The 16,736-nt window shown below is 44.0% G+C and overlaps 1 protein-coding gene across 1 annotated transcript in view; it reads right to left on the bottom strand.

Annotated features, from left to right (window-relative positions):
• Nucleotides 1-16,736, bottom strand: part of gbe1b (glucan (1,4-alpha-), branching enzyme 1b) — a 102,510-nt gene that overhangs the window by 64,022 nt on the left and 21,752 nt on the right. The window contains exons 4-7 of the mRNA XM_048264580.1: nt 15,059-15,184; nt 13,542-13,677; nt 9,349-9,439; nt 7,234-7,443 (exon numbers count right to left, since the gene is read on the bottom strand). Coding sequence (XP_048120537.1) covers nt 7,234-7,443; nt 9,349-9,439; nt 13,542-13,677; nt 15,059-15,184 — 563 coding nt within the window. The remainder of the gene's footprint in view (nt 1-7,233; nt 7,444-9,348; nt 9,440-13,541; nt 13,678-15,058; nt 15,185-16,736) is intronic.

Consider the following 16,736-nt stretch of genomic DNA (forward strand, 5'->3'; position numbering starts at 1 on the left):
CTTGTGCCTCTTTTGAAATATCCCATTAGGGTGCCATTGAAAGGCATATAATGATGCTCCTGGATCTAGGCGAGCTGGTTAGATATCTACCACAATAGTAGCGAGAGCAGACGAGAAACAGAGAAAATAGGCATCCATAACGTCTTTTACCAGTAGATGCAACTCAATGTCGTTCAACTAGTTAACGTGGTCAACATGGTTAAAACATCATATACTGTATACAGTTAAGAACAAAATTATTCATACCCCTGGCAAATATTAAATTCATGTTGATTTTCTCTTGACCAATGTGTTTGTTCTGACTGAAAAGGTCACTGCTACATGCCAAAAGGTTGCAAGACAATGTGGTAGAAACATGGAATCAGTAAAAGAAGCATTTTCATCTTTTTAAAATTTTTATGAAAAATGGTATGTCTAAAATTATTCATACCCTTTGATAATCAATGGACACATCTTTATTTGCATTCACAGCTCTGAAAATGGTTGTTATTCTTTCACACAAACTCGTGTCACAAATGTACGTCACCGACCATTTGGAGGTACAAACAATCGGATTTTTGGTTCTTTACTATGTTATCTCAATGGCAATGCAGCGTTTGTTTGCACCTCCAACAGCATAGGCTACCTCCTTACTGTAATAGCGGCAATTTTGGATGCCATCTTGAATATCTCAGAAAGCACAAGGGGGATTCACGGGGACTTTTAGTATGTTATTCCTAAAGGTATTCTGAACATATCCTGAAAAATTCAGCTTGTTACTAATTTGTTCCGGGTTTGACTCAATTTTGAGCTAATGCTCTTGGACTATTAGAGCCCTTTGTGGTCATCTTCTGTTAAGGACGGTACAAGATCGAGCCAGACTTCGCTACACATCTACCGCTGCAACTAGAGGAGCACTTGGGAAGTACAGACCTCTACCAAGATCTTGCAATGTTAAAAATGAAATGCTAAATAATTTGTGGATCTGCCCCGTGATTCATATCAGTTCCAACATTTCATGGGTGCTTCCTTGGCAAATGTTACACACATCCATTATCCGTTTTAGCATAATCTTGCAGACAAATAAAACAAACACCACCTAAAAAACACTACATCCTTGGCGGAGATCATGGCTCAATGTACGGAGTATAATGATTCATTATGAATTTGTTCATTAGACAGAGCTATTGACAGAACTGTAGTGAAAAAGGATTTTTGATCTTTGACTTTGGTCCTGTGCTTCTCTGCTTCTGGTTCGATGTGGTGTAGGTCTCGGCAGCTCAAACGTGTTGCTACACCAATCATAGAGCTGAAATGTAATCAGCTTGGTGATGTGGCCAGGGAGCCATTTGCTCTCCACGCTCAGAAGTTGTAATTCAATCATGTCTAGGCTCCACCTTGGGTCGTATTCATCCCAGAAGAGTATGCAAAGCTTCGCAGCAGCTGATAAATTGTCAGTCCGCATACAGCACACAGTAGCAATAGCAGACAGCTTTCATTTCTAACTGCCCCTAAATCTTGCTAATATATGGTGGCCCATGCAGTCAAGCAGAAAATACTTGGATTAGAAAAGCGAGAGATAGACAGAGGGAGAGAGAGAGAGAGAAAGAGAGAAAAAGAGATAGGAGAAATAAAAAATAATATAAAAAAAAATGTGAAAGTGGTGGCAATGGGTGTCGAACGCTTCCTCCTCATTTGATATACTGTACAGGTATTTCATTTCCCCGGCCATTGATGTTACAAGAGACTTTTTGGAGCATAACTTATCTTTCTCCTTCTGTTGGCGCAGTGGAAATTGTTGTGTAATAATTGAGGTGACTCATGGCGGAACGGTGACCTCGCTGCCTATGACAGCAGTTAAAAAGCATTAGGCATAAAAGAGGCAGACGCCAGAGTGGAAATTGATGGGGGGAATGGAGGTGGGTGGAGGAAGGAGGGTAAAAAAACAGAGAGAGATAGACAGAGACAAGAGGTGGGTAGGGTGGTGTGGTGTGTTGTGGTGGAGGGGGGGATGGGGTGGGGTGGTTGAAGTGAAAGTGAATCCATGAAACAGGAGTCATTCACTGTTTTTTTGCTCCTCTCCTCAAGAGGCGATTGCCTTCTGATCATCGATATCAAAGTCTGTTGATTAAAAAATTGTGGCAAGATTAGTGCTTGTGCGGTGCAAAGGGGCAGAGCTGCACAAAGCAATTTATTCTCGTGACTGTGGGCAAAGCGGAGAGGCTGCTTCAAACATCCAACGCAAGAACACCGGCAATGGGCTGGGACTGAAGAGGAAGTGAGAGAGAGAGTGAGAGAAAGGGAGAGAGAGAGAGAGAGAGAAAGAGAGAGAGAGACAAATGGACTGTCTGACATGGCTACTCTGATCTGGGCCTTTGTAAATTACTCTTCAGTTGCCTCCTGGTTGTGGCATATGTCAGCTTTGTGCCTAATGAGTCCCACTGATGGCAGTGGAGCTCGATAAGTAATGACCCACAAGTCCAGCGCTCTCTCGCTCTCTCGTTACCTGGAGTCCTGTCGCACACTAAACGCTGTATAATGTCTCGGACGCCGGAGCTTCCTTGAACACATGGCTAATAGACACAGGTTCAAAGAAGCATTTGATATCACCTAGACAGTGGTGCCTGACAACCCTCTCTCCACACACACACACACACACACACACACACACACACACATACACACATACATGCACACACACACACACACACAGGGATAAAAGCACAGCCACCTGCCATCCTTGCTCCTTTTCAAAGCGTGAAGGAATCAGTTCCAAGCAACAGTGGGATAAAGAGAAACACTTAATTAAAAGTGTGCGACGCTTCCGATCGATAGATTTTTGTTTACGGTGCGGGGACCATTAGGGGTCATGGGCTGCCGGAGGTGACTGAAGTAGAGGGATGCTGAGCATGGTGTGACTGGGGTGGATGGGTGTGGGTTCTTACCCATAATGCAATTCAGTTTGCCTCTCTAATGATCCGCTCGCATGAGCTGGTCGCTTGCCTTGTTTACTCGCGCTGGAAAAACGCTCGCATTGTTTGCCGAGTTCTGAGAACACTCGCTCCCACTTTGTGCGGGGGCGCCTCAAGATTTCTTCGGAGATGACGAGGACTCAGGCATAGGCTTCTCATCAAAGGCTTTTCACTGTCTGGCTTTTCTCCTGTAATTTACAGAGCATGCAAACTCCCCAACAAGAAAACAAAAAAGAAGAAGAAGAAGAAGAAAAAAAAAAACAGCCTAGCATCCCTGTTATTATTTTTTTTTAAACCAAAACCTAATGCGATATATACTAGTCACACACCACAAGTCTGTTAGAACCTTACCAACCCCACTGACTATGTTTGCAAGCATGGAGAACTGTTGTTCGGGCTATGACATGATCCCAAGCTGATGAAAAATGTATTGCAGGGGAAAAAAAGAGAGCGAAAAAAATTCCCTTCTGTGTTTGATCTGTGAAGAGTGACCCGCAGATGAACAAAACACACAGGAGCAAGAGAGAAAGAAACAGAGAGACAGGAACAGAGAAAGAGATTGAGTTGTCAGGACAATTTGGTGGTTACATCTACCAATTAGAACTGTCACCGGCATTCACATTTCAACTAAGCGTCAGCTTCATTAAACACAAAGTCTGTTTTAACAGTGCAGCCCGTCAAATCTTCCTCCTTGGCAAAAGTTGAATGTGTCGGCAATAACCACTGATGTCTTCCAGTTAAGGAATTCACATGGACAGTACAGAGACACAGTAGAATGACAGCGTCCTCAAGTGTACTATGATGAGAAAACGATAACAAATAAACTGTATTCAGAATGAATACATCGCAACCAACACCAAGACCAAAGCAAAGGAGGATCACAATATTGAGGGGCAAATACACAAACTCTTGTGCTGCATTCTGACATGGCTTCACATGTAATAAAATCATACGCCATATCCTATGTCAGTCTAGTCTAATGGGGCTAGTTGTTGCTCATGCTACTTATTGCTCATGCTACTTATTTTACTCAAGTCAAGGAAAATTGGAAAACAAATTGTTATTCTGGCAACAGAAAGTTTCTGATGGGAGAAAAAAAAAACATGAACTCTCAAGAATAAAGGCAGCTGAAGGAAGCAAACATTCCCATAAATAATCAGAACAATCATTCCAGAGTGTGGTATGAGAAAGACAGAGAGATAGAGAGAGAGAAAGAAAAGAAAGAGTGATCATTCTCTTCAAAGCTAACATGCACTGGCCTTTATGGGTCTCGCTAATTAGCCGTCACGATGTACGACGCAAACAGACAAATGAGTGTGGTATTTCTTAATTTGTGCCGGAATTCAAATAACATAAATGTGCTATGAGGGAGCCCATTGTTAAATTATATATTTATTTATCAATTCTGAACACAGACAAACCCTGAAAAAAAGTAAAATAATCACTTTCGTAAAAAGCATGTACAGTGAACACACAAACACACACAGCAACACATGCTTTCAAAATGTACAGAGCATTCTGTTAAGAGTGCAACCCACAAGGGTTTAATTACCGGTAAAGTTTAGTCTGGATATGTTGGCAACATCAACAAATTAAATGGGCTACACTATGCTGCTCCCACTTCCAATACTTTATGAACTATTAATTACAAGTGAGGGTAAACAGGCAGTTCTGAGGTGGACATTATACAGATTATCAATGAAACTTGCCTGTCAATTAAAAAAATAAAACAAATGAGAAAACCCTTTCAATTACAGTGATTGATGATTGATACACTATCACTGTATCCAACCTCCACAACACTATGAGTTTTCTGTTCTGTTTTGTTCACATTCTAATTTCTCTGTTTGACACTGTTAAGATTGCGAGACAGGGACAGATGCTGAAATGCATTTTGACACGACAGACCATTAAAAAAAGAAATGGGAGAACACATTCAAAGAGGGGTAGCCAAAAAAACAAAAAAAACAAGCAATAACTTGACCTCCACACTTTCAGCTTGAGGAAGCAGATTTCCAAACCCTGAACATTTAGGTAATTGCCGTCAGAGACGGGAGACTGCGCCATAATATCAATGAGAGCGTGGTGCAGATTAGTGCACTGCCCGAGGCATAAAAGAAACATCTCTCTATCGGGAGCTTCGAGCGCCGAGCAGAAGGCTCACAGAGAGGCATTCAACTGCGAGCAAGACCCTAGTCTTGCTTTTTCCCAGTTTAGGAAAATTTGCTAAAGCCTTTAAAGTCTTTTAAGACCTTTTTCCCTTTGAAATGAAAAAAAAAAAGCGAAATGAGAGTGGGGAGAAAGAAAAAAACATGTATGAAAGGCTGCCAGTCTAAAAGTACCGGGAACCAACACTTCAAACACTGTTGTTTCTCCACCTTTTAGATTAAGTTAAGTGTGAACTTGACTTTTTCGATAGGAAGCGAATTTGCAAAAGGATTGGACTAACAGCTGGTCCAGAAAAGTAATGATTTGAAACAGCATGGAGAAGCACAGGTGGGTAGGCTATTATCAGAGCAATATGCTAACTTCTGCCATCATAGCCATAAAATACGCCTGTTGTTTTCATTAATGTATCCAACGCAACAGGCACAATAGTGTCGAAAGAGAAAATTAATTAAAGTACTGCTCTCAGCACTTTGCATTAGCATTCTACTATTTCAGATAAGTGGGAAAATGCTTTATTATTAACATACAAAACTGCTGATGTGCTGTAATTACTGCAAGACAACACCCAACACCCTTTTGCCTAATTAATGACTGGGACCTGCAGAGGCTCTGACTGCACGTATAATAGCTCTCTTATTATGGAAGCTGTTTCAAACATGAAGCGTGTTTGAAAAACTTTGAGCAACTTCAAAATGAAAACAAAACGAAAACAAAAATGCAAGAGGCAACTCAACAACTTTTAGAATTGTGGCTCTACACAAAGTTTGGGGTGGGGAGGTCGATCAGCAATGTCCACTACATTTGTAGAAAGAAACGAATGGAATGGTTGTGTGAATAATTAATGACAAAAACAAGTTGTGTGTCAACATCCAGCTGAAGAAGATTTTTAATTTTGACTCTCCCTCCTCTCGGAAGCATAAATAGAACCTCTACTCGATAAACAGCTCAGCTAAAATATATTCTCTAAAAGACTGCAGGCGCGTTTACCCAAACCATGATACAGGAGCATGTAAAACTATTCAGAAATAAATCAAATATTAAAAAGATACCTTAAAACACTAGTCATGAGCATGAGAATCCACATGGACACATCCGAATTCATTTAAAGGAGCTTTGGTTTGGCTTCATGGTGCAAGACAGGTGAACATTTTTGTTTACTTGAGTCAGATGTGTGAAATATATTTTCATTTTTGACATCAAAGATTATCGCTTTTCCCACCAGCCTCTGCTGAGATTTGATCCACTAGATTTGTACTTTGGTACAATTTTCTATTTGCATTTTTTTATATCCAACTGCAACACAACACATGCAAACAATTCAGCCATTTTTGTGGTACTTCTGACTGTGTTTTACTGAGTCTGAACTATCACGATGACATCATGACCATCTTTAATCCCATTGGTCACCCAGCATCTCAAAAATAGTGATTTTTGTTGCTGTTGTTTTTGCAGAGAAGAGCGCCCAATTTGGAGACCTTTTTTGCAGTTTTTAAACAGAAACAGCAAGGTTACTCAGCACACGCCTCTGAAGTCTAAATAAAGTATCTACACGTCCCCCACGCAACCTGCCTCAGGTTGTGTTTCGCTCCCCAAAGCAATCGGAGGGAGCCGCCGTTGGGCTTAAAAGCTGATTGCAGATTGTTGCATTAGGGAACGGCTTCTGCTAATTTCAGCAACTTGAGCTCAGCCTGCAAGGAGTGGGATGTGTGTGTGTGTGTGTTGTTTGGGTGTTGGGTGGTATAGCTTGCCGAGTGCTGGAGCTTTGGGAAATGCCTTTCTGCCGGTCAGCAAGTTTTTCGATTTTATATAATCAGTCAAAAATGAGACACTTTCGTTTCAGCCGGAGGGGCCCCAGGCGCAGATTCCCCACCCCCGCCCCTTATTTTGTCAGGTTCAAACGAGGTGCTTCTCACTTTAGATCAGTTGACAAGCCTTATTCACATGTGTGTGTGTGTGTGTGTGTGTGTGTGTGTGTGTGTGTGTGTGTGTGCGTTTGTGTGTGTGTGTGAGTGTGTTTGAGAGAGAGAGAGAGTGTGTGTGTGTGTGTGTGTGTGTGTGTGTGTGTGTTTATGTTATTAATTGTATTTGTATGCAGTAGCCTGCACTGGCCCACCTGGAGTAGTTGAAGAGGCGGCTGTCCCAGAGCTTGTTGATGCCTCTCTCCCCGGCGTGGAAGTAGCAGGAGTCGGAGCCGTCAAACTTGTTGAGTCCGTCCTCCGTGTTCTTGGACGCATGGCTGTGCACCACGTCCAGCAGCACGATGATGCCCAAGGAGTGGGCCACGTCAATCAGCTCCTTCAACTCCTCGGGAGTGCCATACCGACTGACCAGGGGAACAGGGGAAGACACACACACTGCTGCCTTCAACAGATCAATTCTTCAGGTGTACCATATTGACTATTGATGGCAGCAAAGGCTCTCACAATGGACACATGTGAAAACAGGCAGACATTACAGATACACACATACTCAATATACACACAAGGTCTCAATCTCACTTACATACATTATATATTCAAATAGACACATACACACACACACACACACACACACACACACACACACTGGCACACACATAGACTCCAAAGAGATGTAGCAACCTCTGTCTGTGTTGAGAGGGGCTTTTAAGAGACCTGTGGTTTTACGTTAGCCAGGAGGATGAATTGCTGCTGATAGATTCAACATTATAAGAAAACAGTGAAAATTCAGATAAGGTAGACAACAACGTACTCGTCAACACAGTGAGCCACGGCCGCCGCAGAAAATCTATTCTCATCAAGTCACAGGAGCAACATTGTTCATCACGCTGATGCCAAAAACATTGCTACATTGATTGTGAGGGCCTATTCTGTATGGTCAATATTAAAATGTGCCCAGAGAGAACCAGCATCAATTTGGTCTAGTCCTTTGTATGTGTGTGTGTGTGTGTGTGTGCGTGTCTGTTAATGCGCGTGTGTGTGTGTGTGTGTGCGCACGCGCACGTGCATGTCTGTTAATGTGTTTATGTGTGCGAGCAAGCACACACACACACACACACACACACATCACATGGACAATGCTCACCTACCATAGAGACATATACTATATACTTATACTAGACAGAGAAAGAGAGAGAGTGTGTGAGAGAGAGAGAGAGAGAGTAGTCTGCTCATGTTACTGCCTCTAAGACGTATCCACTGTCACTCTGCTTATCACTGGATCATCATATATCCCCAGCAAACACAAGCGTATGACAATATAACCCCCCCACCACCACACACACACACACACACACACACACACACACAAACACAACACACACACACACATGTACACAAATTCCCTGGTTCCTTCTAAACTACTTCCTGGAATTCAGGCCACTCTCCAGGTTTTAAATGAGTATGTAAGATCAATCATGGATGAAATTACCCTGTATATATTACACCATGGCTATAGGCTCTCCTCTGCCGGCCCGGATAGAGTGACTTGTGGAATGAGGCGCATAAATAAAAAGGCTTCACCCAGACTCCTTTTCTTCCCTCCTCTACCCTCTCTCCTCTCATCACCTCACTTTCTGTCTCTCCCTCCATCTCTCTATCTCTCAGAGACTCTTCTTATTCTCTCTCCCCACTTGCCTCTCTCTCTCTCTCTCTCTCTCTCTCTCTCTCTCTCTCTCTCTCTCTCTCTCTCTCTCTCTCTCTCTCTCTCTCTCTTCCCCTCTCTCTCTCTCTCTCTCTCTCTCTCTCTCTCTCTCTCTCTCTCTCTCTCTCTCTCTCTCTGGGATTAACTGCAAATGTGTTTACAGGAAGATTATCGCTGGTGTCAGAATTCCTCCGCTTGATTTAAGGCCCTTGGTTGTGGTGGGTCCTGCTTTCACACAGCCCAATGACACTTCATATTACACTCTGCCGAGGCAAACAATACTATTTACAACTATTGATTAAGGAAAAAAAAAAGTTATTCGAGGGACTTGGTAAGTTATCCAAACATGGGGAGCTATCAGTTTATGGCGAGTATAAAACCACTAGGTCTCATTACAGCAAACAATAAATATTGTAAACAATAAATAAATAAAAAACACAAATAGGCAGTAATCCAGAAGTGCACTGCATAGCATCCCTCATGTGCTCATCGACTAGGTCATACATACATACATCAAATAAAAAACAAACACACAAACAAAGACACAAACACACAAACATAGACATACAAGGGTTTGGTATGGGACAGAATTAGTAAAGATATTTACCTGGATGCAGCGAAGAAACTCGTGACTTGGTAACCAAAGCTAGCATAATAGGCATGCTCCATGATTGCCATCAGTTGAATACAATTGTATCCTGCATATGTGGGAACACAGACATGAATGAGGGGAGAGACGTGTTCAATAACAAAGTGCTCCCACTGCACCAGGGATCACTGGAGGCCTCACGTGAAGGCCCCCGTTGGGTGGGACAGAAAAGCAATCATAACTGTGTCAATCTCACGCTTCGTGCGGGATGGGGGGACATTCGCTCTCTCCGTAAGTGCTAAGTGCAGCAAATTGCAGAAAATATTCCTACATGGCATTTCATACCCAAAGTCGTGTCCCAAACAATTCTCAGTGCATGCCATATGATCAATCAATGTGTGTGTGTGCGTGTGTTTATTTGTGTGTGTATGTGAGTGTGTGTTTGTGTATGTGTGTGTGTGTGTTTATTTATTTGTGTGTGTATGTGTGTGTGTGTGTGTTGTTTGTGTGTGTGTGTGTGTGTGTGTGTGTGTACGGTATATGTGTGTGTGTGTTTGCTTCAAAAGACATTCAAAAGGCATGAGCTTGCAGTCCATCAGACATATTCCAGTGTACCAAGCGCCAATGTAGATTGACATTTACACAAACTGACCATTATGCTATAATCATACATTGTTAAAAGCATTAATCTGTCAGCAGCGGACGCGCCAGATATCCAGCTCATGTGTGCAGTTGAGATAATAGCGAGCAGAGTCTTTATAGGGGAGGCAATACCCAGCATGTTGGTACATAGCATTCGTGCCCACAGTCGCTTAATATTGCATAGCTGCTGTCAGTAAGACTGTAGGCCAAGTAAACAGCCCGCCCCAATGACAGACAGGCAGTCTGTGTGAACTCCCAACATGGAGTGGGTTAGCATGCGGTTCATGCCCCGCATCGCCCTTGTACGTGGAAAAAGACGGGGAAAAAGACGGGCGGGCAGGTAGCCAAGTTTGCTAACCCTTGCCACCTGTGTGTCCTTCAGGAAGATCCGTCACTCGTTCCTTTTTCATCTTGATGTCATTTTTTTGGTCTCTTACACGCTCATCTCCTGGCCCTCTGGTGGACGTGTCGGACTGTCTGACTGAGGGAAGGCCTCTCTCTCTCTCTCTCTCTCTCTCTCTCTCTCTGCCACCCACCCACCCACCTACACTCTCCTCACCAGGCTTGACAGGATGGCTTGAGTGGGAAGTGGAGTGTGTGTGTGTGTGTGTGCATTCGTGTGTGTGTGTGCGCGTGGTGCTGCTGACCTTATGTCCACCCAAAGGCACTCCCCCACCTCAACACACACACACACACACACACACACACACACACACACACACACACACACACACACACACACACACACACACACACACACACACACACACACACACATTCTTCGTTGTGAGTTCACGGTCTCCGGAAACCAAGTGGGGAAGTGAGTGAGTGCTCTGGATGAAGGTCCTCTGTTTATCGCCAGGCAAACACTGACAAGCCTAGCCCATGTGGGGGAGAACTCCAGAGAGAAAGCCAATCCTTTGTTTTATGTTCTTTGTTTTTTTCTTGCCACTCACTCACTCACTCTCTCTATTATTGTGCAAATATATTTATTTATATATTTCCCTGACAAAAGGGGGGGAAACATGCTTTCTGAAAGGCTGTCTGCAACCTTCAAATGCACAGGTGTGAGTGTTTGTGGGTGCATATTTGTGATTTGTGATTGTGTGCATAGGTGCTTGCATATGTGTGTTTGAGTGTGATTGTGTGTGTGTACACTGTGCAGGAAAAGATGAAAAGAGCTTGGCAAATTGCAGCCATTGTGGAGAGGTGAGGTGAGGGAGCCTGGACCTCTGCGTCCTGCTGCTGCTGCTCATGGGCTCAGACCCACCTGGTCTTTAGGTGTCACAGGAGTGTGTGTGTGTGTGTGTGTGTGTATGTGTGTGTGTGTGTTTGAATGTGTGTGTGTGTGTGTACATACACACACGTTTGTCTTTAGGTGTGTGTCTGTCTGTTTTTAGGTGTGTGTTTTTTTTTTACTGTCTGTTTTTAGGTGTGTGTTTTTTTTTAGGGGGGGGGTGGCTTGACACTCAGGCTTTCGCTGTGCCCATGTGCCCCTCTAATGGGCTGTTCAGAGTCAGAGCTTACCCTTCTGTTGTGCCAGACATCAGGGTCCGCACCCCCTCAAACCCCCCCCCCCACAGCCTACCAATCCCACCAACCACAGACCCACATGGGAGGGAAGCGCCTCAGTGGCCACAGCAGATACAGAGCAGGGGAGGTAGACTTCAAACCAGTGAGAGCAAGTAACACACCACTGTTTAGTAGACGTAGTCAAAACGGCTTCTGTAACGCGCACCTGGTTCACTGGTTTAACATTGCAGAAAGGAGTAGAAAAGAGTGGGTGAACAGAAGATAATGTGGGCTAACCAACTAAAGCCTAATTTATGCCATTTACATGTAGGCACATGTAACAGGCTACACATCTGCCACCGAACACACTACGCCACCACAACCCAAAATTCAACTCTCCAAGTGCATAAATGCACTTATTACACAGTGGGTTTGGGGGTGGGGGCCGGGGGTCTCTAGAGGCCCAGAAAACGCCCGCCAAATCCGCTCTCTTTCTGCACAGGGGGTGGCATCGAACCCTGGGTTTCTCCTGGTGAAATGGGCAAATGGGAAACTACATGTATCCCCAAGGACTGGTGGCCGTGACCTCGCTTGCGCTGAAGTAATGGGCTACCTGCTGAGCCATGTGAACACAGAAAGCAGGGGAGATGGAGCTCAACGGGAGCCTTCTCTTGGCTGGGGTGTGTGTGTGTGTGCGTGTGTGTGTTTTGTGTGTGTGTTGGGTGTGTGTGTTGGGTGTGTGTGTTGTGTGTGTGTGTTGTGTGTGTGTGTGTGTTTTTTGTGTGTGTTTTGCACACACGCATGCGCGCACATGTGTGTGTGTGTGTTTTGTGTGTGTGTGAGAGAGAGTTGTGTGTGTTTTTGTGTGTGCGTTTTTGTGAGTGTGTGTGTGTGTGTAGTGGGGGTTGGCAGAAGCCAGAAGGTAGGAGCGCACGTTATCGCCACAGAGCTGTGGGCGAAACCATGCTATTAAGTCGGCATGAGCTGCGTTAATGAAGCATTGAAAATAGCACGCCATGCAAAATGTGACAGCATTCCCGAAAAGTAACAAAATTAACTGTGAAAGTGTAGGGAGAAGTGGCTTTAACTTTACAAACATTTTCTCCCCCTTTCGAACAGATGTGCACATAACGTGTTTTTGCACCAAGGCTGTGATTTTTCCCTCAAATTCAATTCAGTTCGCATTAATGTTTACATGCAAAGTGAAATATCAGCGTCCTTTACGGTAAGCAGATGTTAGGCAGCCAGTCGTAATTGTTGTGGAGGACTGTCTGATGGCGAAAAAGCGAGAGAAATAAATATGCCACTGCAAATGGGCAACCTCGCACCTAACCCCTCTCTTGGGTGCAATGCACTCAACAGCAGGCCTGTCCACTTCTCCAATGGCGGGCCACTTCACAAGGCTGAGTACTGGCCACAACAAAAAAAGGATGTTGGCCAGGTCGGAGCATTAGAAAGACCTTTAGAAAACAGCACCAAAAAAAAAAAAAATTGAATGAGGGCTGGTGTTGTGCCCGGATAACAAACCTGATGCAGCCAAGTTCAACTTTGGAGTGTATGTCTGTGTGTGTGTGTGTGTGTGTGTGTGTGTGTGTGTGTGTGTGTGTGTCTGTCTGTCTGTCTGTCTGTCTGTCTGTCTGTCTGTCTGTCTGTCTGTCTGTCTGTCTGTCTGTCTGTCTGTGTGTGTGTGCGTATGTGAATAATAAGCAACAGGACGGCTGAAGAGATGGAGAAAATCAAATTCCTCCATGGGCTCCAGTACAATGTCACTCCCCAAAATGAGAACAGAAACACGGCCGGTTGGTGTGTGTATCTAAGCAACGCCGACCTGGCCTTGTCACTACTTGCTACGAAAAAAAAAAACTGGAAAAAAAAAAACTGAAGATCTCATAATCGTTCCTCATTCATGTGCACAATGGCCTATTCAAGGGCCAGATATATAGATGATGGGACATGCCTGCAGCAGAAAAAAAAACATCGCAGAGGAAAACAGAAAAGAGCTTTTTTTGGGGGCATTTGAGAGAGAGTGACGTTGGGAGAGAGATTTGAACACTTACCGAGGTCTTTGATTCGAGGCAGCACATTGGCTGTGAAGTTACTATAAGATGCAATTTTCCCCTCTGGTGAGGCAATCCCCACATGGGACTCGTAAATCCGCAGGCTCTGGGGTTTTTTCGGCCGTGGATGTTTGTGCTGCAAGGTAAACAGGAAAGAGAGGACGTTAGAAGGGAAGGCCTATATAGAGACGCCAAAGCAGCATATTTACCTCAGTTTGCCCCTCTCATCATCATGAGATTACAATGCTTCTAATGCCTCTTGTGCATCCCCCTCTCTCTGCAAATGCAGATACAAACACGGCAAATGTATGAACATAGGATATGCTGGCACAGTGTGTGTGTGTGTGTATATGTGTGTTGCTAATTTTCAGTAATATTCTGCCTACTTAAAGCAGGCAAAAATGAAATGGTACAGTATACATGTACAAACGGCCAGATCTAAGCAACAAAAAGATGGCAGTCTTGCTCTTTTAAATGAGAACAAAAGAGAGCCAACTATAGTATATTGGCAAGTAACACAGAGCAGAGTCCGAGAAGGGAGAGCTCCTGTGGCAGGATGCCATAACCACCTGCTGTTATGGCTCTGAGAGCACAGTCCAGGCCTGGTGGTGAAAGTCCCTGTACATTTAATGTGGACACAGGCTCTTTAGCATAGAGACTTTAGAGTACCCCTTTGCCAAAAAACAAGGGTAAAGTAGGGCTTAACATGGAAAGAAAGTAATATGTCATTGTTAAAATAAAGGAGATGTGTTTCTTTGGAGCAGATACAAAAAATGTTAATTTGGTTAGAGTTCCATCTCCCTTGAGGGCCATGCAAAGCAGGATATGTGCCATACGTCCCTTTCCAGAAGAGTGGCTACCAAATCAGACAGGACTTAATGAAATGGGACGGAGGACAAAAGTGGGGTGGGTCCTCCACATACAGGGGGCTTTTTTGTCGAGGCTAAGCCTTATTTGAAAGTCACATGAAGGTGCGGACGTGGCAAGCCAATTATCCGAACGTCCAAGGCAAGAGACGAAGACAAAAAGAAAAAAATAAACAATGGACTAGAGTTAAAACTTCAAAACATGGCCACCTTAATGAAGAGCACTTCTCATTACCACCTTGAGAGTAAACAAGGTGACTGCAGTGTAACACAGTGTGCATATAGAGAGAGCTCTTAAATGAGCCCATTTTTATTCTTTGCAGGCGTGTAAATATTTCAGCAGGGCTGTATGCCATACTGTCAGGGAGTCACAAACACAAACATATTTGAAGTTAGTGAGGAGGATGTTGTATTTGTACTGTAGGTAAGGATGAAAACAAACACAGACACAGACATATACACACACACACACACACACATACACACACACACAAACAGAGCAAGTTCCCCAAGGGCACGCACACACACACACACACACACACACACACACACACACACACACACACACAACACACAAACAGTCCCTTTGGCCTCTTTTTTCAGGGGCTTCAACCCTGCTCATCCCTGCGGAGGGAACCCTTTGCCACCTACCCGGTAAGGCTGCGGGGGGTCCCAGTGCACCCAGTCGTAGATGACGGACTCCTTGCTCTGGATCACGTACTTGGCCCAAGGTGAGATCCGGTAGAGCCTCTCGCCTTCTTTGGTGTGCACCACCACCTGGGAGAGGAGAGACAAATGAGCGGCGCAGTGGCAAGGGCACCGGCACCGGCAGCGGGCACCAGGGAGAAAAGAGGAGGAGGGGTGGGGGTCAGGGGGGATTGGGCCGGTGGCGTCCGCAGAAAGAGCATCCTCTGCCCATTCGGCCCAGCATGGGCAGGGGGGAGAAAAGTTCAGCCAGAGAGCAAGGGCATTCAGAGCTCACACAGACACACACACACATACTGTACACCTAAGATATGGAGGACATGGAAGCAGGATGGTTGTGGTGGTGTGCATCTTCTGAGTCTTACAAGCCATGATGTAAACAAAAATTCACATCAAATCAAATTTTATTTATCACATTCAATTATAGAAAATAAATATGTGGCTAGACCGTGGATAGAAGATTTTTCTCAGTCTCTCAATACTCGCTTTCAGGCAACGGTAACATTTCCCAGACCGTAGCACCCAAGAGATGTTATTGATGGGATGACTGGGATGATCTCTGATGATGATTTTGGCTATCTCCTGGTGTAAATGTCCCAAAGGTTGGGTAGTGTACACCTGGTGGTACGTTCTGCTGTCCTCACCACCCTCTGTGGGGACCCTCATTCTCCCTCGCCATGTTGTTTTCCATCATTCACACTTCTCAAAGAAAGTGAGGCATCTAAACTCCTCCTAACATCTCTTACCATCACCAGCAATCACATTTGTGATTAATTCTTCACTGGCCTAAGTCACTTTGGATAAATGCATCAACTAAATGAATCAATGTAAATGTAAGGGCTTGAAGTTAAGACTAAAGTCAGAAACCTTGGAGTCATAATTGATAGTGACCTCAACTTTGATTATCACATGAGAGCTGTAACCAAGACATCATTTTATCACCTGAAAAACATTGCCAAGCTGAGAGACCTTATGTCCCAGTCTGACCTGGAAAAGCTTGTCCATGCTTTTATCTCAAGCCGGCTGGACTATTGCAACGGGCTCTTCACAGGACTTCCAAAAAAGACAATTAGACAGCTTCAATTAGTTCAAAACGCTGCAGCACGAGTCCTAACAAAGACAAGCAGAAGAGAACATATCACCCCCATACTTAAGTCCCTGCATTGGCTACCAGTTTCTTTTAGGGTAGATTTTAAAGTACTGCTACTGGTTTTTAAAGCACTGCATGGGATGGGGCCAACATATATATCAGACATGTTTAAATTTTACATCCCCCACAGACCTCTTAGATCACAGAACAGCCAGGTATTATGCATACCTTCTACTCGCACCAAACAGGGTGAAGCTGCTTTCAGCCACCATGCAGTCCAGATATGGAACAAACTCCCTGAGCATATTAAGACTGCTCCAACCATTGCCACTTTTAAAACCCAATTGAAGACCACCCTCTTCTCTATGGCTTTTTCCTGTTTTTCATTTATTTGTATTGCTTTTATTGTTTTTACTAATTCTACTATTTTATTGCTTTTATTATTTTTACTTATTCTACTATTTTATTGCTTTTATTGTTTTTACTTATTTCACTACTGTGATATATTTGTGATATGTTTTATACCTGCTTACT

This window comes from Alosa alosa, chromosome 15 (assembly GCF_017589495.1).
Source record: "Alosa alosa isolate M-15738 ecotype Scorff River chromosome 15, AALO_Geno_1.1, whole genome shotgun sequence".
NCBI classification, from domain to species: Eukaryota; Metazoa; Chordata; class Actinopteri; order Clupeiformes; family Clupeidae; genus Alosa; species Alosa alosa.